This window comes from Clinocottus analis, unplaced genomic scaffold (assembly GCF_023055335.1).
Source record: "Clinocottus analis isolate CAN_PGR_092001 unplaced genomic scaffold, fCliAna1.0.p SCAF_15, whole genome shotgun sequence".
Taxonomy (NCBI): domain Eukaryota; kingdom Metazoa; phylum Chordata; class Actinopteri; order Perciformes; family Cottidae; genus Clinocottus; species Clinocottus analis.
In genome coordinates, this window is record NW_027175876.1 from 265001 (window position 1) to 287254 (window position 22254).

Consider the following 22254-nt stretch of genomic DNA (forward strand, 5'->3'; position numbering starts at 1 on the left):
ACACACACACACACACACACACACACACACACACACACACACACACACACACACACACACACACACACACACACACACACACCCTCCTCCCATTAGTTATACATTCACATGTTCATCTGGCATTTTGCCGTGATGAGTCTTCATGTGCAGTTCACTTGTAGCCCGTTTGTAACGCAACAAACACAACGTTCCTGTCGTGATCTTTTAAAATTTGCATCATCAGGAAATGTAAAAGCAGCAACAAACTATTCTGAGCAAATAAATAGATTAAAATAAGACATTTCCCTTTAACTTTGACTGTTCAAATGTGGATGAATGTTTTCTGTCTCGTGTCATTAACGATGAAACAAAAAACCAAGAAATAGACACAAATATCATGAAATTCAGTCTTGTGCCTGTGCTCCTCTCCTCCTCGCAGGAGATCGATGACTTCCTGCAGGCGTTCCTGTCGGCGGTGCGGCGGCTGCCCTCGTGCATCTCCGGCCTGCAGGCGCTGTCCCGGCTGCCGCCGCCCGCCGCCGCCGCCGCCGGCGAGCTCCGAGACTTCTGCTCCACCAACGAAGCAAAGTTCCTTCAGCTCAGGAGGTCTGACTCGCTGCTGCTCCTCAGCAGCTCATCACTTACTCCTCCTCTTCATTCGTTTGTTAAATAAACAGGAAGTAAAATGACAAAATGTAGTAATTTTCGCTGCTTTTGCACCACATGAACCAAACTACAGGCGTTCAGCACCAAAGTGTAGCCGGTTTTAAACCAGTTTACTGAGAGTTTGATTTATTTTTAGCTTAGAGGCCATGATTTAAAATTGTGTTCACATCTGTGCGTGTTGCGTTCAGGGAGCTGGGTCTGGACGCGCTGCTGACTCACTGCGAGCGCGTGGTGGAGAAGCTGCGTTACCCGGAGAAGGAGCCGTGCTACCAGGCGATGGCCGGCACGCCGCTCTTCACCCACACCGCCTTCGACATGCTGCAGAACCACAGCCGGTACGACGGTCTTCATCATCCTGAGCAGCGACACGTCCCACGCACAGCGAAAAAAGCCCAATGTGTTTCACCTGTAAGGTTTCTGTTGGCTCACAGCCGACGCCTGATGGTCATGTTTCCTTTGAATGGTGAATAAATTAGGAATACACTCTAAAAAAAAATGGATGAAAAGCATATTTTCTGGCAAAACCGGCATATAAGAACTGTCAGATCTTCATCTTTCCCACGGTCCTTGAACACATCGTGTCAAAACGTTTCTGTAAAAAAAAAAAAGTCAGCTTCCACAAACTGGCATAAATGTGATTTTTGAAATGTTTTGTGTTATTTTGCAGGATCACTGCTGCTGTGGAGAAAGTGGAGCTGCTGTGGCAGCAGGCCTTCGGGAAGCCCCGCCTCCAGTTACAGGTGTTCCAGCTGAGAGAGGACGCCCTGCAGGTGAGATGCATACAACAAATACAATACACAACCAGAGTCGCCCCCTGGTGGTCAGGAGAGAGAATGCAGCTTTAGCACATGGAGCATAGACTTCTATACAACCAGAGGAGTCGCCCCCTGGTGGTCAGGAGAGAGAATGCAGCTTTAGCACATGAAGCATAGACTTCTATACAACCAGAGGAGTCGCCCCCTGGTGGTCAGGAGAGAGAATGCAGCTTTAACACATGGAGCATAGACTTCTATACAACCAGAGGAGTCGCCCCCTGGTGGTCAGGAGAGAGAATGCAGCTTTAGCACATGAAGCATAGACTTCTATACCACCAGAGGAGTCGCCCCCTGGTGGTCAGGAGAGAGAATGCAGCTTTAGCACATGGAGCATAGACTTCTATACAACAGAAATGTCTCTGTACTCCTCCCATACATGCGTACGTAGCCGTGGTTTAAATGTCTGACTTCCTCTTTAAACCTCGTCGTGTTTCCAGATCACCGAGCAGATCAAAACTCTCCTTGAAGAGAAACTCCAGCCTTACAAAATCGAGATCGCAAAGGACGCCGCGACGGCGGTGAAGTTGGTGTCTGAGTTCGAGGCGTCCGTTCACATCCCTGCCATGGTACTGCTTTCATCTTCCCTCTTTTAAATGAGTAAATATGCAGCTCACCGTCGTGACTGAACTTCCTGCTCCCCCTGCAGGCGCTCATCCTCTGCGCCGAAGACGTGATCCACACGGTGGCGGAGATCCTGCTGCTCGACGGTCAGGCCCGCGAGCGCTGGGTTCTGGACGTGGAGCGGCTGAAGGAGAAGCTCCGCGCCGCCGTCGACTTCATCCTCCAGACCCTGCGAGCCGTCTCCAGCTACCACCGGCACTACAGCAAGGCGAGGCCTCGGCGTCCGGAGGAGTCTGTCTGAAAAGAATGACCATAATGTGTCTAAAGATGTGAATTACTCTGCACAGATCAATCCCCAAAAACTGCTTCAGGCTCAGAGGCTTCACCTCCAGTTAGATTAACATGCTCTGGAATACAGTTTATGCAAAACTCAGAGGCACATTTTATGCAAGAAGGGCTTTAAAATTCTGTATCGGACGATGTCCAGATCCAGGAATCGGGTTAAGAAGTGGATGAGTGAGTCTCTTTTATAGTTTACAGTTAAATATTTTAAGTAGTTGACACTCTGGAGATGCTCTTGCAACGTTTAATTGCACCTGAATATGACCATAAAGATCATTCGGTTCTGAAAATCAAATTAAAAAAAAACGTAATTCATCCTCCACCATCCAAATATGCGTTTATTTTTCTTGCAATTTGTGATTTCAATCTAAATTTCGTTGTGCGACCCTGTCGTATAATGACTGATAACCTCGGCGCCCCCTGCAGGCCGCCGCCTGGTACCGCCTGGTCCTGAGCGACAACGTCCTCCAGCTGCTGCTGTCCGGCGTCGAGGGAGACGGCGCTCAGCGGAGGAGGAACTGGGGCGCCATCCCCGCCTGGAGGTACAAGACCTCCGCCTTCCTGAAGACGAGTCCTCCTCCGGACGCCGAGGAGCTGCTGCACCTCGCTCACCTGGCCAGAGCCGTGCCGGACGGGGAGGTGCAGGAGGCCGGCCAGCGGATGTCTCAGCGGTGAGAGAGTTTATGATGCAGATGTAGAATAAATATTATAAGAACATATGAGAACAAGGTCTAACAGGCTTTGTTAGTTTTGGACGTGTAGTTTTTAATTTGTAATTCCGTTTTTTATATTTAATATTGCTATTGTATTCCTCTTTATTTGATTTTCTTTGTGCTGTAATCCTGCAGTTTCCTCACTGTGGGACTGAAAGGATTATTTTATCTTAATTTACTAATAAGGGATCCTAACGCGTGCTCTGGCATCACAGTCTCACTGCTGTTTGCAGCCTTCAGATCATTTGTGAGATCATAATGTATTTTGGTCTCTGTGGGGACGCGTGCATGCACCATGTTTGAGATTGTCTCATAAATATATTTGTTTCTGGTTTATTTTTTTATTTTTTGCTCACCAGGTGCATGACGCTGAGGAAACTGCTGATGAGCTCGGGCCCCGTGTCCGTCGGCCACCTGCAGCTGGCGTTGCACTGGCAGTACGAGCTGCTGCGGAGCGGCAACCGCTCTGCCGACGGCGCCGCGACCGGAGCGCCGGCTGCGGCTCGCGACATCGTGGGATGTGAAGGCGTCCGGGCGGCGGCGGCTTCTCTTGTGGCAACGTCTGCGACCGACGGCAAACCCACCTCCCTCAGCTCATTCGACTCGGGCTTCGACGGAGCCGGCGGCGGCCAGCCGGAGGCGTGGGACGCGTGCGGGACCGGCGACTCTCGGCCGGCTCTTGTCGGGAACGCCGCCCCCGCCAGCATCCAGATCGTCCCGAGAGTAACGGCGGATTCCCTCAACCTGGAGATCAAAGTGACGCGCTGCTCGGCGGCGGCGGCTCCGCCCAACAATCCGTGGCTCAGCCTGCCGGTGGACGACCTGGAGAACTCGTACACGGTCACCATCACGCAGAACCCGACGCCGCGGAAGAAGGAGCCGAGATCCCACGAACCCGCCGACCCTCACGCCGACCGGACCCTGGAGGACTGGACGGCGCACTCGCCGAGCGGCTCGGAGGATATGGAGCTGAGCCCCGTTCGTCACGTCCTCTCCAGCACCATCACGGACGGGAGGGACAAGTCGGTCTGCACCTCGGAGGGGATTTCTACTCTCCTGTGGGACTCGTACGACCTCCACGACCGGGACGAGGATGCCGTGGAGAGGTGACGCGTCGGGTTTTCACGACATTAAATCAGTTTGGGGTTTAAAATGAGTCTGAGCTTTATGGAACTGTTTTAAATCACTTCATTGACACAGCATTGGAGAACACTGACGTCCTAGATGTGAGCTTAAAACATTGAATATACTTTTTCTTTTCTAGTGAGATCGATCTCTCCCTGAATGACTGGCATGTGAAGGAGCAGGAGGATTTGAGGGCGGTGGAGAAGATCCTGGACCGGGCCGACGACATACTGGAGGTACGAGAGAGGTGGATGATCGCCGCCATTTTGTGAAACCTTGAGTCCATTTTAAACGTCTTTCCTCCTCCAGAAAGAAGAGAATGTCCTGGCTCAGGAGGCGGTGCTGGACGCTCTGCTGAGGTCGGAGGACGGGCGCCATCACCACCAATGGCCGCCGTGGGACAGCGAGGACCAGCTCGCCGTGGTAGGATTTGGGTTTTTTGCTAATGGACAGAAGGAGACGACGGGATTGTGGAGCTCGTTTTCTCCCTTTTACACGGAGATTCCTGTTGGTTTGAATTGTGGCGATGCAGCGTTTATACAGCCAGCGCTCATGATGCTTCCTGTGCTTCTTCTTTTTTTAAAGATGTCGTCCAGCGAGCTGGCGGACGCCGGCGTTCTCGGCCTGGAGGACCACCTGGACCCTGCGTGGTCCGACGCCCTCTGCGAGCCCGGCTCCGCGAGCGAAACTGAGGCCTCCGACGCGTTCGGCGGACGAGGGCCGGACCTCCTGGTGGAGCTGAGGGAAGTCCAGGTGCTGGAGGAGCTGATCATGGAGGAGAACCTGCTGATCCGGGAGCTCCGACGCCACGAAGACGAGGACCTCGCGAACGAGCCGTCGAGCGCGAGCGAGGAGAGGGAGGCTTTTCGGCTGCGGCTGGAAAATGAGAAACGGGAAGTGGAGAAGCTGGAGGAGAGTTTGGAGAAGGAACGTAGAGCGACGCGGCGCAGGGGCGGAGTCATAACGGTCGTGAAATGTTCCGCGATGGAGAAGGCTGGAGGCCAGACGGAGGAGGACCGAGCCCTCTGCGACGAGCTCCTATCAGGTAGAGGACGGTCGCGGAGGCGTCCGCCGCCGTCGGTCCAGAATGATTCTCAGGAAACTTGTGGGACTGAAAACCCTCGAGCAGCGACGGGTCCCGACGTCGCCAAAGAGGCTGCGGATCGTCAAGATGATCGCTGGTCGTTGGTTAACGAAGCCGTCTCTGATTTGAAGGAAGCTCCAGAAGAGGCGGGACTCCAACCTCGGGGATGCGCCGACGGGAACCAATCGGACGAAGACGCTTCTTCGCCCTCTGGAATGAGGCCAGACGTTGAGGCGTTTGACCCGGGAGGGAACTCGCCGCTTCCTGCGGTGGATGAGCTCGGCGTGGCTCCACTTCCTGTGAACCACGCCGACCTCGAACCTCCTTCTCCTCCTCTTCCTCCTTCCACGCAGCTGCGGGATCCAGCTCAAGATCTCGATCGGCCTGAGAATGCAGCTCCGGACGTCGGTCACGAGTCTGTCGTGAAGGAACAAAGCTGCAGCAACAACAACAACAATAACCACGCGCTCGCGGACGAATGCGACGTTCCATTGGACCGCTCGTCTGGCACGACCACTCGAGGTGAAGAGGATGACGCGTCAGAAGAACCTGAGCGTTTGATAGCAACAGATTTGCAGCCAGCAGAGGACGTCCAGAATCTGTCGGCGGCGGTGGTACCGCCGGCGCCGCGGCCGCCTCCCGACCGGCCTCTGGAGTTCGACCCCGGTGGAGGAGACGAGCGCAGTGAAGGCTTTGCTGCAGCTGGAGTTCAGCGCTGTGAGGCCGTGAGGGTGTCGGGCTCTGGGTCGCCCGTGTTCAACCTCAACGTGAGAGAGGTACGCTATGTCTACTCTAATACTGCAGGGTTAGTGTTTAACGTGGTTAGCTTAGCATGAAGACTGGAAGCGGGGGGAAACGACGGGCCCGGCTAAAGTCAAAATATATAAACGTACCATCGGCCCCGAAGCTCATTGATAACTTGATGAGACAGCCCAGAACACGCATGTGTCGTCTCAGAGCTAGCAATCTGCACGTTAGCCAGTTAGCCATCGTGCTACCAAACCGCGCAATCGACTGTCGTGTGAAAACAGAAGTTATTTCCATTGTGCAGCCGTCCTCTAACTCTTAAGACAGTTTGTGGATGTAATCGAAATGAGACGCAAATTTCCAGTCTTTATTTTTCATAATGTGGTTTTTCAGATGTCGGATTTCAAGACCCCCATCGTCCTGGACACGGGGTCGGGTTTGATGAAGGCAGGATTTGCAGATCAAGACCTCCCGAACATTATATTCCCAACAATTATTGGGATGCCCAAATATGAGGTGAGGGCTTTTACTTAAAGAACGCTCTCTCACGGTGAAGTGGTGTCGGCTCTTTCCTCATCAGAAGTTCCCTCTTTTTTTTATTTTTTGTTATTGCAGGAAATGATGAACGGAAACCTGGAACGGGAGATGTACATCGGACACGAGGCCCAACACATGAGAGGCGTTCTGGCCCTGAAGCATCCCATTAAGAACGGGATCATTCGTAACTGGGATGAAATGGAGAAGGTGAAAGTGGGAAGGCCTGACGTGAATATCATCTTCTCAATGACGGGAACTAAGTCAATTTGGAACAAATGACACGACTAAAAACCGTTAATAAAATGGACTCTGAGGCTCCGTTAACAAAAATTCGTCATGATGATGATGATGATGATGGGTCGGCTCAAATGTTTGTGACATTTCTGAACAAACATGGACGTCAACACACGTGCTTGTATTGTACGATAAATCTTGAACGTAATTTTTTTTGCGATCATGTTCATTTATCATAAAATAAAGGTTTAATGTAAATGATCGCGGTCATGTCCATCTATCGTACGATAAATCTTTAACGTAAAAATTATCGCGCCGTGTCCAGATATCTTATGAGAAATCTTTTAACGTACAAATGGTCGCGGTCATGTCCATATAACGTACAATAAATATTTAACTTAAAAACTATCGTTATGTCCATATATTGTACGCAAAAAAATTCTTAATATTTATCGGTCGTTTATCGTACAATAAATCTTGAACGGAAAAATTGTTGCGCTCTTGTTCATTTATCGTACAATAAAGGTTTAATGTAAATGATTGTGTCATGTCCATATATCGTACGATAAATCTTTAACGTAAAAATTGTCGTGTCTTGTTCGTACATCGTACGATAAATCTTTTAACGTACAAATGGTCGCGGTCATGTCCATATAACTTACAATAAATATTTAACTTAAACTATAGTGTCATGTCCATATATCGTACGCAAAAAAAATCAATCAAATCAATATTTAGCGGTCGTGTCATGTATCGTACGATAAATCTTAAACATAAAAATTATATCGTGTCCTGTTCATATATCGTACGATGAATCTTTAACGTAAAAATGATTGCGGTCATGTTTGTTACCTTCACTGTTTCATGTTTTATTATATTTTTTTAGATTTGGCACCACACCTTCCAGCAGCTGCGAGTGGATCCAGACGATCACCCCGTCCTGCTGACCGAGGCGGCCATGAACCCCTTGGAGAACCGGCAGCGCTTGGTGGAGATCATGTTCGAGTGTTTCAACGTCCCCTTCGCCTACGTGGCCATGCAGGCGGTGCTGGCGCTCTACGCCGCCGGCAGAACGACGGGTAAGTTCGGCTAGTTGACGTGCGTTATGTTGGAATAATGCGCCAATTGCTGTATTTTAAACCCGTATTTTTCTTTTTTTGGGGCTCGGAAAGAAAGTGCGAGTGTTTCTTTTCATGCATTTTGGTTGAAGGTGTGGTGTTCGACTCTGGAGACGGCGTGAGCCACAGCGTGCCGGTGTTTGAGGGATACTGTCTACCTCACGCCGTGCAGCGCTTCCCTCTGGCCGGGGCGGACGTCACCATGCACCTGAAAAAGGTATTTGCTCGCTTTTTTCAGAGGGATGGGAGTTCAAAATTTATGGGCAGTGACGTCGATCGTCCGGTGCTCAGACCAGAAGTCTGTTAATCTGTTGACACGCCCACTTCCAATAAGACACGCCCACTTCCAATAAGACACGCCCACCTTCAATAGCATGAAGCTACACACTGACCCACACAACTCAGACAAAGACAACACAATGAAATTAACGTAACTACAATCGCTCAGGTGAAAATAACCAGATGTTGGTGTTTTAGGGTTAATTATACTATAACGCCAATAAAGATGCTAACAACACAAACAATAATGAATGTAGTTGCGATTTACAATCGCTTAATCTTTCAAAATATGCTTACAACTCAAACAAAATGGCGCAAAAACTAACTGGAATAACTTTACCTAACATTTTGTTAAACTATTGTATTGCATTCCAGACCAGATTATTATTTTTTTCCATAAGTGTCCTTTTGCATAACACAAACGTGTGTTCCTGTGCGTCAAAGCTTCTGCAGGAACGAGGGGTGAGCATGCGCACGACGGCGGAGCTGGAGATCGTGAGGGAGATGAAGGAGCGCTGCTGCTGCGTGGCCGTCGACTACGAAGCCGAGCTGAGGCGGCGGCCCGAGTCCTGCAGAGAGATGCATTACACCATGCCGGACGGGCAGGTCGTCACACTGGACACGGAGCGGTTCAGGTAACACACCTGCCGGGAATCCATTTCCATTTGAGAACAGACTTCTGTCATGGCAGCGTTCTCGTTTCTCCTGCTTTTCCTCCTTCCTGCAGGGCCCCTGAGATTCTCTTCAAACCCGAGCTGATTGGTCGGGACCATTACGGGATGCACGAGAGCGTCTTCAAGTCCGTCCTCAGCTCGGACATCGACCTGCGGCGCTGCTTCCTGGGAAATATCGTGCTGTCAGGTGACCAGCTGTGCCCGTATATCAAAAAACACATGTGTCCGTCAAAGTCTGGTTACAAGCCGCACGTGCCTTCGATGGGTGTCTCCCGCTGTAGCAAGCTAACGCTGCTGCTAGCTCCCCGCTAGCTGCTACTGCCTGCGTGCCCGAGTCGGACGTCAAGCCCGGGCTGGTCCCGCTATCTTCAATGATTGTCGGGGAGCTAGTGGAAGCGCTAGCTGGCTACACCGGAGAGCTAGGGAAGTGTTAGCTGGCTACACCGTGGAGCTAGGGGAGGAGCTATCTAGCTAGCTTGAGTCTCCGCAGGCTCTCCACTGTTGCCATAGCAGAGAGCTCGTGGAGGCGCTAGCTGGCTACACAGGAGAGCTAGGGAAGTGTTAGCTGGCTACACCGTGGAGCTAGGGGAGGAGCTATCTAGCTAGCTTGAGTCTCCGCAGGCTCTCCACTGTTGCCATAGCAGAGAGCTCGTGGAGGCGCTAGCTGGCTACACAGGAGAGCTAGGGAAGTGTTAGCTGGCTACACCGTGGAGCTAGGGGAAGCGCTATCTGGCTACAGTGGAGAGCCTGTGGAGACTCAAGCTAGCCAAAGCGGAGAGCTAGTGGAAGCGCTAGCTGGCTACACTGGGGAGCTAGGGAAGCGTTAGCTGGCTACAGCAAGGAGCTAACGGGGACACCCGACAGCACTAGCGGCTTGTAACCCGACTTTTACGGGATACTCATTGGACATTACCTTTTTTACCTTTTTTTTTTTTTTTTTTTAATTTTAATTTTCGTTTTTCTGCCGTAGGCGGGAACACTCTGCTGCCGGGCCTGCCCGAGCGGCTCCAGGCTGAAATCGGAGGCCTGGTTCCCGCCCACACGGGGGACAGCGTTCGCGTCACCAGCCCGGAGGACCGAGACTTCTCGGTGTGGCGCGGGGGAGCGGTGCTGGCCAACCTGCCCGCCTTCGGCGCCGCTTGGATCAGTCGGGACGAGTACGAGGAGCACGGGCCGGAGATCGTCTTCAGGAAATGCTTCTGAGACGCGGCGCGTAGCGTAGCGCCTGACGGTGTGTCCACAAGTGCAATATGGACGTGTGTCGTTCGGTGTGAGCCTTCAAAAGCCTTTTTTATACATTTGTCTTTGTCTGTGTGGTCGGTTTCACCAACAGGAAGTTGGTGTTTATGTCCATGAAATTCCTCTCAGTCCATGTTGTCCTTAAAGAACCTTTTTTTATTTTTTAAATGCGTCTTCAGTTTCCCTGTTTAGGGAAAGTCTTTCTGTGGCTCGAGAATTTAAGCGCAACTACGTCGATGTCTGGTTTCTGGGACTAGAATTGAAGCTGGCCTTTAATCGACGTGGACTTTATATCCGGAATAGCACATAAAGTAAGACGACAAATTATGTAAGAATCTAATATCAAATTATAGTGTGTATTTATACAACAATTTAAAGTACATTTTGTATTTATGTGGTGAAAGTTGCATTCGTTTTGGCGTTTGGGTTTGTGCAGTGTTCACGACTATGATTTTTATTATATGATAGCAGCATTAAATCATAATTTTGATAGATTTGTAGTGCCACTGTTTGGAAAAGTATTAATACAAATAGTTCAAATTTTTCTCCATTAAATCAATTATTTTTCTCTCAAAATATAATGACACTATTTTGAGACTTTCAATATTACAATCCCCGCCCCACTTTTTTGGTCACAATACAATTTTTTTTTTTTGTGTAAGAAGTATTCTGTTGTGTTGATTTATTTATTTATTTATTTTGTTTTGCGCTTTCTCGCAATATATTATTTTTTGCAAACGTCCCCCTTTTTTATTTTATATTCCCAAAATCTATAACTTTTCCTGTCCGTGGCCCTGATGCTCGTCCCAAATCCAAACTATAACGTACGTGAACGTTTCCTGCTGCATCATGTGACCTGGAGAGGAGACCACGAGGACCTTTGCGCTCAGAAGTTTAGTGTTCTCAAAGCGCTGAGTTGTGCGTCGCTCACTGGTCATTTCCCCCGCATGTCGATCCTCCTCCTGAGTGAACGTTTGGTTTCGTGACGGCTGGCGTGCAGCTGGTGATGATGAAGAACCAGGTGATGAAGAAGAGTCAGTCTATGTGGAGTTATAAGCAGATATGATGATGATGATGATGATGCTACTGTTGCAGGCAACGTGTTCCTTTAATGTTTTCTATTTGCGTGCAGTGACTTGTGTATTTGTTTCCTAATGATCTTGTGTGTGTGTTTTTTTACAACTCTTGCACAGTAGTGTTGCTTTATTGTTTGAAAGGTGCCAAAACTGCTGCGTTCATCTCAATATTAGTGATTCTGAAATCCCACTTTGCCAACCGTGTATATTTATATTTGATCTCATTTGTGTTCATGTTCTGTTTTGCATGCGGTTGTTTTCGTTGCATGTCCTTTTTGTTAGGTGCACTTTTTTGGGTTTGCATGTTTTTGCTTCTTGTGTGTGTGTGTGTGAGTGAGAGAGAGAGTGTGTGTGAACTGTCTATCTCTCTCTCTCGTCGGGTTTGTCATGTGACCTTGCGTTCAGCTCTCGAACTGGAAACCAGCGCAACGTGTGACTGGGATCTCTACTTCTGCCCAGTGTGCCTTGTTCACTGGCTCCTCCCCCTTCTGGACGTGCAACAGCGCCTTGTTCACTGGCTCCTCCCCCTCCTGAACGTGCAACAGCCTGCACCGAGTCGGCAAACCATGATTATTTATGTCATGTCCGTTTTGTTTTTTTATAATAAATATTTTTTATCATCACTGCTTTTGTGTTGTTCAGAGTTTGTCATGCGTGTTGTGGGTGACACACACACTTCTTGTTGAGTTTAAATGCGTTTCAACGTTCGTCCTTTTGGTGTTTGAGGTATTTTTGACATGATTTACGTTCAATAAGTTGTGTGCAAATGACAATTATTCCGTTTTGAAAATGCACTTCATCAGTGTTACACTTTGTTGGGCATATTTACTGAACTATATTTTAAATAAAGGGACAAATATGTCTGTACAATACATGATCATACTTCAAAAATAATTTCAACATTACTTATTGCTGTAAGTCATCTTTAACTCGTCTATGATAATAAGCTGCGACAGAAACTTGAGGAGGTTCCTATACGCTCACTTTGTTCTGATAACAGAGGGAGGATGACTTCATTCTAGACATTACTCTTCATCTTTACATGGATAGTAGCCATTTGCTGCTACATTAATGCGCCCATTATTAAATAATATACAGCTTCTTTCAGCCCAACCATGATAATGTTCCTCAACCCAACTATGTGATTGTTGCCTAAACAAGGTGTGTGTGTACGTGTGTTTGTGTGTGTGTGTGTACACAGTCTTGAGAAAGTGAGAAAAAGGGAAGTTAGATGATGCAACTCTTCATCAGAGAACACAGGTCTAACGGGAAGTTACAACAAAACGTCAACTTCCTGTTTTTCCTGTGTTTGTGTCCGAGAGACAACATGATGATGATGATGATGATGATGTGCAGGCGGAACCTGACGATGTTTCCTATGTCTCTGCCAACTACACCAAGAAGGCCAACGGTGCAGCCGGGGTGAGCCGATGGATTGGTGGAGGAGGAGGAAGTGACACTTTAGTAATTAGAGGAAGTAGATTCAACATTCGTCTTAAAGACAGAAACAAGTTGAGAGAGGAGAGACGGAGAGGAACGATGGCTGAACCCAGATGGATTAAAACCTCTTTGTTTGTGATTCTGGTGCTTCAGTTTACAGGTAAGGAGACATATAATGTGTTTATGACTACAGAGACATTAAAGAAGCTTCTTTATTCATATCAGTGATGTTACTTCATGACCTCACCTTCATTTAAAGGAGACAGACAAGTAGTCTGTTTGTTTCCCATCCAGGTGAATAGTGAGTTTAATGAACTCTTAGAAACCAACCATGAGGAACATTCTCACACTGTTGTTGTGTCTAAAATGATCTTCACTCTGACGTCAATACTCATGTTTTTATTTCTCTTTATTTCTCTCTCATCTTCTCAGCAGCAGCAACAGGAATACGTGATCTCTCCTTCACTGTCAGAGATGGAGATGAAGCCACTTTGCCTTGTAACAGTCTGATGGATGATGAACAGAACTGTGACTCTACTGCGTGGCTCTTCACTGGTTCAAGAACCAGATTGGTACTTCTGGTTAAAGATGGGAAGATTGATGAAGAAGCCAAAGATAAATCAAACAGACTAAGTGTTGCAGAGAAATGTTCTCTGGTTATAAAGAATGTCACAGAGGAAGATGTCGGTCGTTATGACTGCAGACGGTACAGACCAGGATTAACACGAGATGCTTATGTTGATCTGTCTGTTGTCATCAGTGAGTATTCACATCATCATGTTCTCAAACTGTCTGGTCAGAACAATATGCTGAAACATTATAATAATGATGATGGTGAAGTTCCTCTTCTTCCTCTCTCAATGTCTCCATCTTCACCAGTGACTGAACACGAGGACGCTGGTGAGGTGACGGTGAGCTGCATCGTGTTGTCATATTTATTATGTAGACACCCAGTGAAGTGGCTTCATCAGGGTCAAGAAGTGGACAAAGACAACAAAGACTTGATGACATCACCGTCTTACTGCTCCTCCTCTCTGAAGTTTATGACTTCTCATTTCTTTCACACATCGAGGTTTAATTCATTGATGTGTGAAGTGACCACAGGGGACAAAGTGCAGAAGTTTCCTTTCAGAGATTCAACCTCAGGTGATCAAACAGGTGAGAATAATTTAAAGTTATTCACTTTCTTTCATGTATTGGAAGTTTTTTTAGATTGTTGAGTTGTGTTCATCTGTTCAGGTGAAGACGCAACAACAACAACAACAACAACAACAACAACAATTGAAGACGACATAAAATTAGGTAAAACCTCGACAACTTCTACACTCAGTGAAGATTCACCAGAACTACAAAGTAGTGACTCAACTTTTGATGATTTGTTATAGTGTTTTTGAGTCAAAAGAAAAAAAAGTTGGTTACTCGACTACCTCTCTTTCTAGAAAAATACCAAAGAAATAGAAAGTGATCAATAATTAATTTATTATTTATTATTATTATTGCTGGAGTGCAAGTTGTTCTCTTATGTTCATGAATTAAATAAAACAAATACAACATTTTCATGTTGATGTAAAGGAACATTTCACAATTGTAAATGTGAATAAAGTTTGTTTTAAGTCTAAAAGCTGTAATGAAATACTTCTTAATGTTTCCTCCTCGTTGCAGTCTGGTGGAGGTTCATCTTTGTGTCTGTTGGATTAGCAGCACTCATCATAATCCTTGTGGCCGTCAACATGTGGGCAAGAATTAAAGGTGAAGAACATCCACATGTTGAAGCTCATGAAAGAGGATTTTTACTGAAACTAAAGTCCACTCTTTCTTTTGTCTCTTCAGAGAAGAAAACTCAGACGGATGAAATGGCTGTGAGTTTTGAACAAGCTAATAATGAAATGTTTATTCCTGCAGCTGCTTCTTGCTCTTCATCACATCCTCATCTTCAGGAAGCGATGCTCTGATTGTGTTGTTCCTCACAGGTGCGTTACGATGCAGGAGATGAAACAGTGGACTATGACGACATCGGAGCTCCTGATGGAGTTTGACCAGCTCGTCTGCCTCCGTCAGACTCACCGATCTGCTCGTCACGTCTCACATGAGCGCTGACGGATTGGAAACCAGCAAAATATAATCAGCTTTTATACATTTCTGTGAATATTTTTCACATAAATCTGTGCTTGTTGTGAAGAGTTTCATTATTCTGAACATTTAACTCATGTGAACTTCCTTCATTTGTCTTCCAGCTGAACTTTTCACAGCTGATCTTAACATTTACTGTTTTATTTCTTAAAGCTACAGCAGCTTGAGCTCAGCTTCACGTCTCTGTGAGCAGAAGAACTCATTTCAATCCTCTTTCATTCAGCATTCTCATATTAGTGAGGATGTGTGTGTGTTTCTATGTGTTTTCAGCCTCAATGGAGTCAGTAACTGTCTTCTCTTCATAACATCTGATCACCATATAATCTGCAAATAAAGACAGTTTTGTGATTCCTCATGTAGCAGCAGTGTCTTCATGCTAGTTGAATGTCCGTATGGTTACAGAGAGAGATGCACCCAAAGTGACCCGACAACGTGCAGAAATATTATATTAACACCTTCATGTAAAAATACTCCATTGCAAGTAAAAGTAATGCATTCAGTAAGCGACTGAAGTAAAAGTACAGAAGTAGTATCAGTAAAAGTACTCCTTAATATTGATGGATCAAAGCATCAGAAGCGTCTCATTGTGGAGCTTCTTTTAATCATTAACTTCCAATTTACGGAGTTTCTTAAACCAGAAGGACGGCTCCTCCAGAGAGGTTTTAAACTCTCCACAACGTGTCCCTGTTTGTGTCGCTATGACGCAGAAACGACCACGCCCCCTCGGGGATGCGCGCGCAGCGTTGCTCTGACAACCGGCTCGTCAACACAAACCCGTTTGCGGACGCAGCTCGCGCGGTTTTGCTCAACCTTTAAAACCTCTAAAACCTCTTTATTTTACATTTTTTTAGCCGAGATAAATCACCAAAATGTCGGCGGAAATGTCCAGAGCTCTCGCGGAGAGCGTGATTAAAAACATTATTCGCGAAATCATGCAGGAGAGCGCCGCGAGAGGTCACGTGGTGTCGGACACGTTGGTGGCGTTCATGGTGCGTAGATACGTAACAGTTTGATGACGTAAATGTGATGACGTAAACGTTACGCTGCAGCCGGATGGGTGAAATATATGTATTTATTTATAATTTATTATCATTAAATCATTCTAACATTATAATTATAATAAATACTAATAATATATTGTAATATATTTCGATTCCGATATATTATAATTATAATATATTTTTGTATTATACAATGAATTATTAGTGTATATTCTCAGGTGAAAGCCGTGGTGCTGGACCCGAGAAATGGGTTCAATGTCGACCGAACTCTGACAAAACAAGATGTGCAGAAACTGGAAGAGGTGAGATTTATTTATTTACATTAAACCACAGAGTCCAGTCCAGTTCCCATGGAAATACATTACATTTTATCTTAGTTATTTATGTTAATTATATTTCTATGGTCCTGTCTTTTACGTTGACATTCATTTTGATGTCGTTAGACTGATCTATAAGTTACCATTAATATTATGTTAAAGTTATAATGAACCTTTATATTGCAGTTGTAGTTTAGAAACACTGAAACAGAATACCTTTTCGAAAAAACCACAAACAATATATATATATATATATTTTAATTAAGCTTTTAAAAAAACATTTTTTGTCCAACTGTTAAGTTTAAAAACCTTCTCCATGCTGCCAGTTGAACACACACACTAACACACACACACACACACACACACACACACACACACACACACCTATTGATCTCCACGTGTTTCTTTCAGCTGTGTCTGGAGAAGCTGACAGAGCCGTGCAGCTCGTCCCTCGACACCATCAGGATGCAAGTGTGTTTCGATCGGAGTTACACCTCCAGACGTAAGCGGTACACCAGGAAATGACAAACCATTGTTTCTAGAACAAGAATCAGATGTTTCGTCTTCATGAAGGGAGCGGCAGCTCAGAATGAACTTCATTATCAATTCATCTGTATATTTTATGTTTGATTTATTCAACTATTTGTTTGGTAATCCAAATTCCCACTGGTTCATAATATGAACAATATGAATACCTCATGGATCCATGTGTTTGTGCAGGTGAGTTCCTGGATGAAGTCCACCGGGCGCTGGAGTCCAACCTGAGCGCCGCGAGCAGAGAGATCACCGACAGCAGAGCCAGAACGCGGGAGGAACTGGACGCTTTGTACCATAGAATCATCACCTACGTCCTGCTGCGCTCCGGCATGGGCTCGCCCGCGGACCACGACACCATGCAAGAGACCGCGGGTTTGACTCTTGTTTGTTTGTTTCAGTCGTCGAGTCAGGTGAAAGTACCGGATAAAAGGGCAGTGCCACCAATTTGAGGGGCGTAGGAAATGACGTGTCGGCGGGCCCGGACAGCACGAGTTTCCTCGCATTTTCATACTTAAAATATTGAGGATCTCCAGCAGCAGTGTGTTCTCATGACCCTCTGAGCCTGTTCTGCTTATCCCCACCCCCTCTCAATTGTATGCGCTTTTTAGGCAATTTCATTGGCTATACGAAACGCCTGTCATCCGAGCTGTAGCACATGACGGGCTTGTCTCGTCTAGGCAGACCCTGTTCTTTAGCGCTGACTCTCGTTGGCTAAAGTAGCTTGTCAGTCAGGACATGAAGCTCCTATTGGCTCAAGTGAGAATTCGTTGGAAAGGTTAGAGTTCGGCCTCCATTTTGAGTACTTGTTTACGTCTGTGGTCTCAAGCAGACGCGAGTTACATGCAGAAAACAAACACGGCGATATTGTTTCATATCGTCCAGCTGATATGACGCGATGCAACACCAGCCTGTGGATATTTATGGTGAAATCACGTGTTTTGGACGACATTGTTTTGGGGGAGATTTTTCCTCGACAATTATGGGTTTGGTGTTAAAATGTTGAGCACTTTACCAACTTCAGACCTGTGTGTGGACGCAGCGACTGACATACAGGTCTTGCCGAGTTAACGACTAAGCACGAACTCTTCCCGTGGTCTCGTCCCAGCTGCCCTGCAGAGCGTCTTCCCTCAGACTGAACTGGCATCCTTCATTGTGCTCCTGAAAAGGGACAAGGAGCAGCAGCTCAACGAGCTCACCATGATCGTCACGGGGATCCGACTCTTCAACAGAGCCGGCGACCTCCATGATCTAAGTAAGCAGGGTATACCGACGGAGAAATACATAGAATACTTTAACCAGGTAGGTTCAGATGATGGATGAGACAAAGAATACCTTTGTGCTCAGATATTTAATGTTTCAAAAAACCCAACAGAACTTACTGACATATAAACACCGAAAGCCCTTCCTCCCCGCTGCTGTCAGGCTGCGTAACAAGCTGAGCTCTCAGTTGACCACAAACACTTCTGTCCATCCATAGAAGTGTAATTTTTATTCAACGCTTCTCATTGTGTGTCTCCTCACAGCCTCAACACTCTGCATGTGGTATTTATGGTAACTTCCTTTTTTTACGTTGCCCTTCCCGCAGCGCCCGCTCTTCTCAACGAAGTTCTTCCAGTCGCCGTGAGCAGCGTAGAAACGGAGCTGAGCGCCTCGCAGACTTTGGCGTGGAAGTACACGGCTCTGCAGGAGCAGCAGCCGGGCGCCGGCCGTCCGCCCGGACAACGCGGCGCGCTGCTCAGATCGGCGCTCTACAACGTCAGGCAGCATGAAGTTTTCCTCAAGATGCTGCTGGTGAGAGGACGCAGGGTTTCCAATGCTGCATTATTTAAATGCTTACATCTATTAACCATATTATATGAATTTAGATGAAGAGGAACACACATTTCTTTGCTGCTTATTCAGGGTTCTTACGGTAAAGGAAAACCTGGAGAAGTAATTTTTAATGGGTATTTCCAGGCCTGGGAAAAGTCCTTGAACAAAAATAAAATCCCCAAAAGTTGTGTAAAAGTCCTGTAAATGTGTTATATTCATGTGTTCATGACGTTCATTTACGCTGAGTTTAAAATAATTAAAATGCTTTTAAAAGAAGCTCAAAATATCAGCAGCATACATACAGGCATCTATATAAATGTTTATTCTTTTAATCAAACTATTGTCTCTCATTCATTTGTGTCATTTAAGGTTTACTGTATGCTTTGAATCCTCATTGTTAGTTTAAATACTACATTTTATCACTTTTTACTGTTTACACACACATTCAACACAATGTTTGCTCATGGACCTCTGGTTTAAAGTCATGGAAACTTGGTTAAAAGTTATGGGAATTTGGTATAAAGTCATGAAAGTCATGGAAATTTGGTTGAAAGCAATGACAATTTTGTTAAAAGTCATGTAAATTTGGTCTAAAGTCATGGAAATTGATTGGTCAGAATGAGTATGAACTCTGTTATTGGGGTGAAATGTGTGGTAAAGGATATCGATGTGGTTTCCCCTTTTCCCTGCCAGTCTGACGCACGTTTATGTGCCGAGCAAGCTGAGACCCTCCAGACTGAGCTGTCGTCACAGATGAAGGTGCTGAAAGAAACCGTCCAATCACGGATGGCCGTTCCGACCGCGAAGGTTTTTGTAAGTGTCTCGGCCCCTTCCTGTCGTTCTGCTATGCTGTTATTATGTTTTGCCTAAACGGGCGTCGTTTTCTCTTCATATTTTCCTCACGTTTGCCTTTTAGCCGCTGTTCAAGTCCCTGTCGAGGCTGTGGTCCGGCCTCCAGGACGAGGCCGAGCTGCTGAGCATCCTTGGCAACATCTTGCGCAGCCTGCGGCCCTTCGTCGCCTCTCAGGCCGAGCTCTTTCCCGAGGCGTATTTGGACGGCCTGCTGCAGGAGTCGGAGGTGACGACAGACGACCAGAGGATGGCGGCGTCCTCGGGTAAGGAAACGTTGACGTGACAACGCCGCAGGGTCCGACCTCAGAAGACTCCGAAGTTCTCAGATGAGGCTGTCACAGATAGGTCACTGATAAAATCATTGTTTCCATGCATGAGGGCTTCACAAAGAAGGCTTTTAAGTGCTTTAGAAACAGGAGTACGTCCACTAAAGGTTTGTTTTCTGGTAGAAAGATTTGTATTTACCTCTCTCTACCCAAGTCTTGCTGAAGGAGAACTCTCCTTCTAATACCTGGGAATAGCTTGTTTGCGTTAAGAGTACAGAAAGTGGGGCTTGCCGTTATCTAAATTATTTTCCATTGTCATGGCTGAATATTTGTATTTGACAACGTGGATGAGCCCCTCTCTCTCAGAACGAGACTTCCCCTTCAGCAAGACATGGTCAGACACAAAACCATCATATTGAATAATATATATTTCTCTGTTTTCTTTCTTCCCATAATGTCATCAGACCATCGGAGCCAGAAACAAGCGCTTTTACTGGCTCTGAACCGATTTGAAAGACTTAAAAATCGAGCGGTTTTCCCTGTTAAATGTGCCCGTTTTGCTTCTTTTTTTCGCCTTTCAGATGAGCGGATCGTTCCAGCTGAGATGCAGATGCAGGAATGGCTCCTGCCTGAAACGACAGCCGGTTTCAACGAGCTGCCGCTGCAGTACAACGGCATCTGTGGCGCCACGCTCGTGAGCAGAGATGGGCTTCTACTCCTAGGTACTGTTCTCATATATATATATATATATATATATATATATATATATATATATATATATATATATATATATATATATATATGTATGTATATATATGTGTATGTGTGTTTTATGGAGGGATTTCATATGATCAGCATCCTTAATCAAGCCTCCTGTGATGTGAAATCCTCCCACTTTGTAATATTTGACGCCTCTGTTGCAGGTAATCCACACATTGGAGTCCTGAAACACAAGGAGAAGCTCTACGTTTTTAGCTCCAAAGAAGCCGCCCTGAAATTTGCCTCCAGTCCAGACGACTTCATTGCCAAGGTCGCAGAGCAAGCCAAGCGCTCCCCTGAACTCATCCAGCTGCTCAGTCTCCAGCAGCACTTCTCCTGCGTCGGTCCTTACTCAGAGGTTAGCGGCCTCTCCCGCGCCGAGTGTCCTCAAAGTACAGCGTCCCGTAGTCTGACGATAGCTGAAAGCTCTCCATGTCGGGTTTGAAACGGTTTGCTTTGTTTATTTATGTTCCCGAAGCTAGTGGAAGCCTAGAGAACGGCACTATGAAGCTAGCTCCACAGCTAGCTTCATGGTCACCTCCACAGCTAGCTCCACAGCTAGCTTCATAGTCACCTCCACAGTTAGCTCCACAGCTAGCTTCATAGTCACCTCCACAGTTAGCTCCACAGCTAGCTTCATAGTCACCTCCACAGTTAGCGCCACAGCTAGCTCCCCAGCAAGCTTCATAGTTACCTCCACAGCTAGCTCCCCAGCAAGCTTCATAGCTAGCTTCATAGTTAGCTCCACAGCTAGCTCCACAGTTAGCTCCACCGGGAGTTTGATCCACACCGAGTTGTCGCCGTGTGTGTTTTTAACAGCTCCATCCAGGAGAGAGTTTACTGGTGAAGCCCGTCATCCGGTACGAGAGCGGCACGCAGACCGACGTCCACCCGCTGCAGACGAACGTCGTCAGGTCGTACGAGTGGAACGAGTGGGAGCTGCGGAGGAAAGCCCTCAAACTGGTGAGCCAGAAGTCACCGCAGTGCGTTGTCTGTGGCCCGTACTGATTTTCACGTCGTCATTGCAGGCCGATCTGAGGACCAAGCTGACGCACTCGATGCAGACGGACATGAGCCACATGAGGCGGGAAAACGTCACTCAGATCTGGCTGCCCAAAGACGCCGCTTGTCAGACCAAGCGAGACACGGCCAGCGGCGTGCCCAAGCCTCAGGTCTACGTGGCCGGGCTGAGGGGTAAAAGAGACGCAGATGTGGTCAAAGTAAACCTGACCAGGCCCGTGGAGGAAAAATGACCCGGTTAGGGTTCATAACAATAATACAAAGTTGAAGTTAGCACTGAAAAGTGTGCACACAACTTCATAAAGGACATTAAATGAAGAAGTATTCATTTTAATTATGTATTTATTGCCCTTTCTTCTTCATCTTTCATGTGGCAAATACGCAGTGTTGTGTGTGTGGCTTCTTACATTCAGTTGTGTAGAGGTTGTATTGTTTAATTCATTAATTAATTTAGCAAAGACATGAAAAAATGTACAATAATAAGTTGTAATAAACTATTTAGAAGAACTCTCACATCTAAATGTAGTGACTACACTACGATTACCAAATGATAGTCTCTTCCATCACAACTTTACCCTAACAGAGATTTTTAATGTCATGGTCAGATCATTAATCCGTTTTGGGTTAAAACAGTGAACAGAGATTGTTGTTTTCAATTTTCATTGTTTACAATAATTTTACTAAGCTCTCGGTTTATGTCTGCCATGTCTGCCGGTTTCGGCTTTGTCTTAAATTTGACATAAGCCACAACAGATGTCACGGCAGACATTACATAAGCTAAAAAAAAAAAAAAAAGCAACAGAAGGACGCTTTTCAAAACCGGCCTCGTACAAAATAATTCAAGTCAAACGGACCTCGTTTGACTCCAACATGCCGGATGTTCTGCTGACCTGCATTGCAATCAGGTCTGTCTTAGTCAAGCCAGCTGTGT

At 46.4% G+C, this 22254-nt stretch overlaps 4 protein-coding genes across 4 annotated transcripts in view; all 4 read left to right on the forward strand.

Annotated features, from left to right (window-relative positions):
• Positions 1-2322, forward strand: part of si:ch211-241j12.4 (uncharacterized) — a 5744-nt gene extending 3422 nt beyond the window's left edge. Inside the window, exons 6-10 of the mRNA XM_068577479.1 lie at positions 419-585; positions 834-980; positions 1313-1415; positions 1898-2026; positions 2107-2322. Coding sequence (XP_068433580.1) covers positions 419-585; positions 834-980; positions 1313-1415; positions 1898-2026; positions 2107-2322 — 762 coding nt within the window. The remainder of the gene's footprint in view (positions 1-418; positions 586-833; positions 981-1312; positions 1416-1897; positions 2027-2106) is intronic.
• Positions 2323-5337: 3015 nt separating this feature from the next.
• si:ch211-241j12.3 (uncharacterized protein LOC566552 homolog) lies at positions 5338-11729 on the forward strand. Its single transcript, XM_068577622.1, has 8 exons — positions 5338-6061; positions 6426-6548; positions 6648-6776; positions 7690-7882; positions 8014-8138; positions 8645-8835; positions 8928-9061; positions 9845-11729. Exons 1-8 carry the CDS (start codon positions 5501-5503, stop codon positions 10075-10077), a joined length of 1689 nt encoding a protein of 562 aa, XP_068433723.1. The 5' UTR covers positions 5338-5500; the 3' UTR covers positions 10078-11729.
• Positions 11730-12722: 993 nt separating this feature from the next.
• Positions 12723-15081, forward strand: LOC137785858 (uncharacterized). Its single transcript, XM_068577397.1, has 7 exons — positions 12723-12789; positions 13062-13388; positions 13509-13787; positions 13869-13931; positions 14292-14378; positions 14460-14488; positions 14600-15081. Exons 1-7 carry the CDS (start codon positions 12729-12731, stop codon positions 14663-14665), a joined length of 912 nt encoding a protein of 303 aa, XP_068433498.1. The 5' UTR covers positions 12723-12728; the 3' UTR covers positions 14666-15081.
• A 440-nt stretch (positions 15082-15521) lies between these two features.
• On the forward strand, positions 15522-21657 carry cfap206 (cilia and flagella associated protein 206). The gene is made up of 12 exons (XM_068577092.1): positions 15522-15748; positions 15979-16062; positions 16489-16579; positions 16798-16986; positions 17720-17866; positions 18200-18405; positions 19120-19239; positions 19343-19541; positions 20126-20266; positions 20468-20661; positions 21123-21266; positions 21332-21657. The coding sequence occupies exons 1-12, from the start codon at positions 15629-15631 to the stop codon at positions 21554-21556; spliced, it is 1860 nt and encodes a 619-aa protein (XP_068433193.1). The 5' UTR covers positions 15522-15628; the 3' UTR covers positions 21557-21657.
• Positions 21658-22254: the final 597 nt, after the last annotated feature.

Bases quoted from the DNA above. Each gene is read 5' to 3' on its own strand.
- si:ch211-241j12.3 (XM_068577622.1), top strand. From the start codon at position 5,501: ATGAGGCCAGACGTTGAGGCGTTTGACCCGGGAGGGAACTCGCCGCTT. The intron at 6,777-7,689 runs GTGAAAGTGGGA...ATATTTTTTTAG, and splicing joins ACTGGGATGAAATGGAGAAG to ATTTGGCACCACACCTTCCA. The intron at 7,883-8,013 runs GTAAGTTCGGCT...TTTTGGTTGAAG, and splicing joins CGCCGCCGGCAGAACGACGG to GTGTGGTGTTCGACTCTGGA.
- LOC137785858 (XM_068577397.1), top strand. From the start codon at position 12,729: ATGGCTGAACCCAGATGGATTAAAACCTCTTTGTTTGTGATTCTGGTG. The intron at 12,790-13,061 runs GTAAGGAGACAT...TCATCTTCTCAG, and splicing joins TCTGGTGCTTCAGTTTACAG to CAGCAGCAACAGGAATACGT. The intron at 13,788-13,868 runs GTGAGAATAATT...TCATCTGTTCAG, and splicing joins AACCTCAGGTGATCAAACAG to GTGAAGACGCAACAACAACA.
- cfap206 (XM_068577092.1), top strand. From the start codon at position 15,629: ATGTCGGCGGAAATGTCCAGAGCTCTCGCGGAGAGCGTGATTAAAAAC. The intron at 16,580-16,797 runs GTAAGCGGTACA...GTGTTTGTGCAG, and splicing joins TCGGAGTTACACCTCCAGAC to GTGAGTTCCTGGATGAAGTC. The intron at 17,867-18,199 runs GTAAGCAGGGTA...CCCTTCCCGCAG, and splicing joins CGGCGACCTCCATGATCTAA to CGCCCGCTCTTCTCAACGAA.